The sequence below is a fragment of the Hippopotamus amphibius genome, chromosome 12 (assembly GCF_030028045.1).
Source record: "Hippopotamus amphibius kiboko isolate mHipAmp2 chromosome 12, mHipAmp2.hap2, whole genome shotgun sequence".
Lineage (NCBI taxonomy): Eukaryota > Metazoa > Chordata > Mammalia > Artiodactyla > Hippopotamidae > Hippopotamus > Hippopotamus amphibius.
The window spans coordinates 82,804,492-82,813,025 of NC_080197.1; the positions used below are offsets into that span (position 1 = coordinate 82,804,492).

The following is an 8,534-nucleotide window of genomic DNA, read 5'->3' on the forward strand; positions in this document are numbered from 1 at the left end:
ATCTAGAAAGAGTGAGGAGTATATTTCTATTTATAGAATGACTGCAAATTTTATTGATGCACAAGCTATAACACTGCTCTTAAGGGAAAGTGAATGATGGATTGGTACTACTCCTTCACTGAGAATAATTCATCTGTGGCATGATCAATTTAAAGGACCTTCAAATGACTCAAGCTTGACCCCATACTGAAAGCAAATCAGCATGAAACTATCAATGGCCCCATTAATGAGGAAATCACAAGAAAGTAGAATTAAGATAAAGCTTTTTTCTTCCATAAGATTTTTCTCAAAGCTTGTTTGACATCATTGTTTCTTAGAGAGTAAATGAGAGGGTTTAGCATGGGTGTGACCAATATGTAAAATACTGAAGCCACTTTACGAAGTTCAGGATTGCTTGGAGGTGTGAGATACACAAAGGAGACAGTCCCGTACAGCAAGCTTACAACCCCTAGGTGGGAGCTGCAAGTGGAGAAGGCTTTCTTTCTCCCTTCACTGGAGGGGATCTTCAAGACTGTGGTTACAATATACATGTAAGATACCACAATAACAACTATTGTGGGCAAAATAATGAAGGCAGCCAAACTAAGAGATACCATCTTATTGACAAAGAGATTAGAACAGGAAATCTTCTCAATTTGATAAGAATCACAATAGAAGTGATCAATGACTCGGGAGGCACAGAAAGACACTGAGAATGTTACGCTGACTTGAAGGATGGAACTGACCCATCCACAGAGATAGGAACCAGCGACCAGCTGAGTGCAAAGGCGTCTTGACATGTGAACACAGTAAAGAAGAGGGTTGCAGATAGCAATGAAGCGGTCATAGGCCATGGCTGCCAGGACAAACCCTTCTGTTACAATGAAGAGTGAAAAAAGGAAGAACTGGGCAGCACACCCTACAAAGGAGACAGTCTTTTTCTCAGACAGGAAGTTGACCATGGCCTTAGGTGCAATAACAGTGGAGTAGGAGAGGTCAATGAAGGAGAGATTGCCTAGAAAGAAATACATTGGTGTGTTCAGCTGGGAGTCAGTCACAATGATGCCAATCATACTAATGTTCCCCAAAAGGACCATGCCATAGACCAGCAGGAAAAGGAGGAAGAGGAGAATGTGGAACTCTGCACAGACCCTGAAGCCTGCAAGAATGAAGTCAGCTACGTCTGAGTAGTTGCCAGCTCCCTTGTCACCCATGGCAAGAACCTGCTAAGAGGTACAAGACAAGATTAAAAATGGAGCTTTCTACCTATTTCCTGATATCACAAAATATCTTTTTCCTCTTGTATAAGACATTGAAATTTGTATTATCATCTACTTTATTGTGTTGTGTGTGATTTGCTGCATGCTTTTATAGGAACTGACTCTGAGGTACATTGTAATTGCCCATCAGCACACAACATGTAAATTGCCTAACTCACAGTTTTCTAATGTGATTCTCCAATTCCAGTGCTCTTTCCGTTATAACACATATGATTTTCACACATAAAGCATTTTTTCTTTACACCTGTTTAGCGTCTCACTTGATTTGCATGGTAAGTCCAATAGAGCCGAAGGTTTTGAGAGATAAATATTTCTTCTCATTTTTAATTTGTAATTTCAAATTCATTTAATGCTTCCATTTTACAAAGAAAGGTCAAATTAAAGAGTGATTTAAAACTCCACAAATAGGCATTGGAGATTAAAACAGGTCAATAACTAAACAGTTTGTGAGAGTTTGAAGTAGGTTAACAAGAGATTTAGTTGGGCATCCAAAACCTTCATCCAGAATGAAATCATCTTCAGTTTCTTGAAGTGGACAAAGCTCAGACATGCTACCGGAAAAATCCCTGGATCCTACGAATTTCTGTACAAATCTGGCAAGAAGTCAATTTGATCTTAGACGTCTGTGCAAGTGAAAAGAAAAAGGAAACTTCAAAACAATGTATTGACTAAAATTGAGGGTCAGGAGAGAAAAATATCCATTTTGAAAATAAATTTTATGATTCTGCATTTAGAGAGATATCCATAAATGTATTAAAATTTTCAAAATAATTACTTTGAATCTGTCACATAGTTAAGTAGTCTGATTTGCTTGTCCTAGATATTTGGAAACTTTCTGTTTTCTTCAATAAAGTGACCCAGCCATTTCTTTCTTTTACTCACTTTAAAATCAATTGTTATTTAAACCCACCCAACAGGGGGAGAGATTGTGTGACTCTCAAAACCGGCAAATAATCTAAAAAGCGTTCTTTTTTTATTTGTCATCTGTGGCAGACTCACCAGAGTCTGCACTCATCTTCCCTCGCGCGTGTGACCACCTGTCTACTTTATCCTCTCCCCAGCCCCTCAGGGCCTTTTGTTCTCATCATCTCATCACCTGATCTTTCTCCTCTCCACCCAACACCTACTTTTCTTAAAACGTCAGCAACTTAGTTCACAAGAGGAAAAAACTGGTAAGGGCTCAGTGACGTGATTCTTAGACCTCTTCTTTATCCCACTGCTCCTGTTACAAATTGAAATGCACTGAAATAATATTAATTAAATTTATTTTTGAGGAAAGCACTAGGTGCCCATGTTAACTTCTATAAGGATGTTTGCACATAAATATTATTATAAAACTAGAGCTAAAGCGTGAAGATTTAACAGTGAAATTTCAGGCATCAGACATCAGATGTAAGTGTAATGCAGAGAAAAGTGATTAGAGATTTTTAGAGAAAGTAAGTAGGCCTTGTCAAAGCTGCCAAATTCACGTACTACAACTAAATATCTGGCAGAATTTTAGCAGAAAATTGTTGTTTTGTTTGTAGTTGCCAGTTTTATTAACCATATTACATCATATTGTCTGAAACTATTATCAGCAAGCAGGCAGTCAGAGGAAATAATTATTTTGAGACCATTAACTTTTTTCAAGAATAGTCTGTATTCATCCATTAAGGCCTGAATAGTGTGGGTTACCTACTGTACACCACTCAGAATAAGGAAATACACAAATATTAGAAAAGAGTTTTCTTTCCAGAGTACTAATACATTGCAGTTGCTGCTTTGCCTACCTTCAATTTATTATGAAAAACCAGGATGTTGTCATTTGCCCTTCAGGAAATGCGATATGATTTTTCAGGTGCATACTACCTTTTTTATCATTTGTATTAAGTAAATTTTACCAATCATAAAATATTTTTTATGCATCAGGGCACAGAGAAATACTCATGGATGACTAATTATTTGACTGAAATACACATAAAATTATCTCATCTCTTACCTGAATATGTCTTATTTTACTTCTCTTGACCAATTTTCTAATGGTGGATGCAAGGATAAAAAAGTTATTGTGTTTAATCCTAGAAATGGAAAAAAGACCATAAAACCATAGAAGGGAAATTAAAGACAATGTCAAAATTAAGCATATTTTAAGAATTAAAATTTTGCATGAGATATAAAAATCTAGTTTTGAAATATATAATTCTATTCTCATTTTTTGGCTCTGCTCATGGCTTAATGAATATCCCATTTTTCAATTAAGAATGGCTTTTTCATTTCTCATGTGGTTCTTTTGCCTGAAAATCCCTTTAATTATGCACCTTTGTCTCTTTCTAGAGGATGACAGAGGTGATCTAGTGAGGCCTCTCCAACTCTATGAACATTTCTTTATGGAAAATGAGAAGAAAATGCACCTGCACCTGAAACTCACACTGCATGCACATGCCTCCCCTGCATGAGGACATATCTTACAGGTCTTAGAACGAGAATGATGAAAGCCAAATGGAATTTAAGTAGGGCAAAGATAAAATCACCAGTGAGTAGTAGTGGTCCCTGATGACCTGGGGGAATGCAGCAGGAGGCATCCTGGTGCCCTTAGTTACCTCTGTTGCAGCTATTTCAGGTAATTACAGCATGGCCTGGGTGCAAAAATGTCCCTCTGAGAGAGGTTAAAAATAAGTCAATTATGGGGTGATAACAGTGCCAAGTTCCAGGTCCATCCCATGAGGGCTGCATAGGAAGAAACAAAAGAAAGAATAATATTTACTCTTACAATTCACCTTGAACCATCTCTGGGTCTTTGTGGACACAACCTTTTATTGGAAAAACTTGTTTTAAGGTTGAGATAATACATTTCACATAATTTTCATTCTACAGTCACACTGAATTTATCTGTTGATGCTGTTACATGACAGCTCATAGTCTAGGTTCATTCTCCCTATTTCCTCCTAGGATCTCACTCTCTGCTGGATGATTTCTATTTTGCATATTATACCACAAAACATATTATAGACCATGTTGCCAGTGTATTCATAATTTAAATGAATAAGCAAATCTATTTCAATATAAGTGACAATCATTATCTCAAGGCTTTGTCGCCTCTGGCAGACTGAGAACATGGTTCCAGCTAAATCACAATTTTGAGGTCCCAGATACCAGAATGTGCCTACTTCACTAAAACACAAGAAGTAATGAAAGAAGTAACGGGCCACACTCCCTCTTGCAAGAGCACCAGAATTACAACTAACTGCTGAACAACCATCGACAAAAAGACACTGGAACTCACCAGAAAAAACCACCCCACATCCAAAGACAAAGGAGAAGCTGCAAAGAGACTGTAGGAGGGGTGCAATCGCATTAAAATCAAATTGCATAAATGCTGGATGGGTGACTCACAAGCTGGAGAACAGTTATACTGCAGAAGTCCTGAGGGTTCTGAGCCCCACATCAGGCTTCTTAAACTGGCAGTCCAGCAATGGGAGGAGGAATCCCCAGAGAATCAGACTTTGAAAGCCAGTGGGATTTGATTGCAGGACCTCCACAGGACTGGGGGAAACAGAGACTCCACTCTTGGAGGGCACACAAAAAAATGTGTTCACCAGGACCCAGGGGGAAGGAGCAGTGACCCCATAGGAGACTGAACCAGACCTACCTGCTGGTGTTGGACGGTTGCCTGCAGAGGTGGAGGGCACCTGTGGCTCACTGAGGAGACAGGGGCACTGGCAGCAGGGGTTGTGAGAAGTGCTCATTGGCATGAGCCCTTCCAGAGTCCACCTTTAGCTCCACCAAAGAGCCTGTAAGCTCCACCAAAGAGCCTGTAAGCTCCAGGGCTGCGTTGCCTCAGGCCAAACGACCACCAGGGTGGGAACACAGCCCCACCCATAAGCAGGCAAGCTGATTAAAGCAGGCAAGCCGATTAAAGTGTCACTGAGCTCCACCCACCAAATCAGATTAAAGTTTTACTGAGCTCCACCCACCCAGCCCAACCCACCATCAGTCCCTCCCATCAGGAAGCACCCACGAGCCTCCTAGATAGCTTCCTCCACAAGAGGGCAGACAGCAGAATCAAGCAGTATCAGCAGTATTTCATCTTGTGGAACTGAAAATCACAGCCACAGAAAGAAAGAGAAAATGAAAAGGCAAAAGACTTTGTACCAGATGAAGGGACAAGATAAAATCCCAGAAAAACAACTAAATGAAGAGGAGATAGGCACTCTTCTGGAAAAAAGAATTCAGAATAATGATGGTGAAGATGATCCAGGACTTTGAAAAAAGATTGGAGGCAAAGATCAAAAAGTTGCAAGAAAAGTTTACCAAAGACCTAGAAGGATTAAAGAGCAAACAAACAGAGATATGCAACACAATAAGTGAAATGAAAAATACACTAGAAGGAACTAATAGCAGATTAACTGAGGCAGAAGGATGAATAAGTGACCTGAAAGACAGAATGGTGATCATCACTGATGCAGAAAAGAAGAAAGAAAAAAGAATGAAAAGAACTGAAGACAGCCTAAGATACCTCTGGGACAATGTTAAACGCACCAACATTCGCATTATAGGGGTCCCAGAAGGAGAAGAGAGAGAGAAAGGACCTGAGAAAATACTGGAAGAGATTATAGTTGAAAACTTCCCTAACATGGGAAAGGAAATAGCTACCCAAGTGCAGGAAGCACAGAGAGTCCCAAGCAGGATAAACCCAAGGAGAAACACACCAAGACATAGAGTAGTCAAACTGACAAAAATTAAAGACAGAGAAAAGTTATTAAAAGCAACAACAGAAAAATGACAAATAACATACAAGGGAACTCCCATCAGGTTAACAGCTGATTTCTCAGCAGAAACTCTACAAGCCAGAAGGGAGTGGCACGATATATTTAAAATGATGACCGAGAAGAACCTACAACCAAGAATACTCTACCCAGCAAGGATCTCATTCAGATTCGACAGAGAAATCAAAAGCTTTACAGACAAGCAACAGCTAAGAGAATTCAGCACCACCAAACCAGCCTTACAACAAATGCTAAAGGAACTTCTCTAAGCGGGAAACAGAAGAGAAGAAAAGGACCTACAAAAACAAACCCAAAACAATTAAGAAAATGGTACTAGGAACATACATATCGATAATCACCTTGAATGTAAATGGACTAAATGCACCAACCAAAAGACACAGACTGGCTGAATGGATACAAAAACAAGACCCATATATATGCTGTCTACCAGAGACCCACTTCAGACCTAGGCACACATACAGACTGAAAGTGAAGGGATGGAAAGAGATATTCCATGCAAATGGAAATCAAAAGAAAGCTGGAGTAGTGATACTCATAACAGATAAAATAGACTTTAAAATAAAAAATGTTACAAGAGACAAGAAAGGACACTACATAAAGATTGAGGGATCAATCCAAGAAGAAGAGATAACAATTATAAATATATATGCACCCAATATAGGAGCACCTCAATACATAAGGCAAATGAAAGAGGAAATTGACAGTAACACAATCATAGTGGGGGACTTTAACACCCCACTTACACCAATGGACAGATCATCCAGACAGAAAATTAAATAGGAAACACAAGCTTTAAATGACACAATAAATCAGCTGGGTTTAATAGATATCTATAGGACATTACATCCAAAAACAGCAGATTACACATTCTTCTCAAGTGCACATGGGACATTCTCCAGGATAGATCACATTTTGAGTCATAAATCAAGCCTTGGTAAATTCAAGAAAATTGAAATTGTATCAAACATCTTTTCTGACCACAACGCTATGAGATTAGAAATCAATTACAGGAAAAAAACTATAAAAAACACAAACACATGGAGGCTAAACAATATGATACTAAATAACCAACAGATCACTGAAGAAATCAGAGGAAATCCAAAAATACCTAGAGACAAATGACAACGAAAACACAACGATCCAAAACCTATGGGATGCAGCAAAGGCAGTTCTGAGAGGGAAGTTTATAGAGATACAATCCTACCTCAAGAAACAAGAAAAATCCCAAATAAACAATCTAACCTTACACCTAAAGAAACTAGAGAAAGAAGAGCAAACAAAACCCCAAGCTAGTAGACAGAGAGAAATCATAAAGATCAGAGCAGAAATAAATGAAATAGAGACAAAGAAAACAATAGCAAAAATCAATAAAACTAAAAGCTGGTTCTTTGAGAAGATAAATAAAATGGATAAACCTCTAGCAAGACTCATCAAGAAAAAGAGGGAGAGGACTCAAATCAATAAAATTAGAAATGAAACAGGAGAAGTTACAATGGACACCGCAAAAATAAAAAGCACCATAAGAGATTACTACAAGCAACTATATGCCAATAAAATGGACAACCTGGATGAAATGGACAGATTCTTAGAAAAGTATAACCTTCCAAGACTGAATCAGGAAGAAATAGAAAATATGAACAGACCAATCACAAGTAATGAAATTGAAACTGTGATTAAAAATCTCCCAACAAAAAAAATCCAGGACCAGATGGATTCACAGGTGAATTTTATCAAACATTTAGAGAAGAGCTAACACCCATCCTTCTCAAACTCTTCCAAAACATTGCAGAGGAAGGAATACTCCCAAACTCATTTTATGAAGCCAACATCACCCTGATACCAAAACCAGACAAAGATACTACAAAAAAAGAAAACTACAGACCAATATCACTGATGAATTTAGATGCAAAAATCCTCAACAAAATACTAGCCAACAGAATCCAACAACACATGAAAAGGATCATCCACCATGATCAAGTGGGATTTATCCCTGGAATGCAAGGATTCTTCAATATATGCAAATCAATCAATGTGATACACCACATTAACAAACTGAAAGATAAAAACCACATGATCATCTCAACAGATGCAGAAAAAGCTTTTGACAAAATTCAACACCCATTTATGATAAAAACTCTCCCGAAGGTGGGCATAGAGGGAACCTACCTCAACATAATAAAGGCCATATATGACAAACCCACAGCAAACATTATTCTCAATGGTGAAAAACTGCAAGCATTCCCTCTAAGCTCAGGAACAAGACAGGGATGTCCACTCTCACCACTACTATTCAACATAGTTTTGGAAGTCCTTGCCCCAGCAATCAGAGAAGAAAAAGAAATAAAAGGAATCCAAATTGGAAAAGAAGAAGTAAAACTGTCACTGTTTGCAGATGACATGATACTATACATAGAAAATCCTAAAGATGCCACCAGAAAACTACTCAAGTTAATCAATGAATTTGGTAAAGTTGCAGGATACAAATTAACACACAGAAATCTCTTGCATT

General features: G+C 38.3%; 1 protein-coding gene across 1 annotated transcript; it reads right to left on the reverse strand.

Annotated features, from left to right (window-relative positions):
* Nucleotides 1-251: 251 nt before the first annotated feature.
* LOC130833804 (olfactory receptor 9K2-like) lies at nucleotides 252-1,193 on the reverse strand. The gene has a single exon (XM_057703853.1). It carries the CDS (start codon nucleotides 1,191-1,193, stop codon nucleotides 252-254), a length of 942 nt encoding a protein of 313 aa, XP_057559836.1.
* Between the last annotated feature and the right edge of the window lie 7,341 nt (nucleotides 1,194-8,534).

Excerpts from the sequence above, each read along its gene's own strand:
- LOC130833804 (XM_057703853.1), bottom strand. The coding sequence starts at position 1,193 with ATGGGTGACAAGGGAGCTGGCAACTACTCAGACGTAGCTGACTTCATT.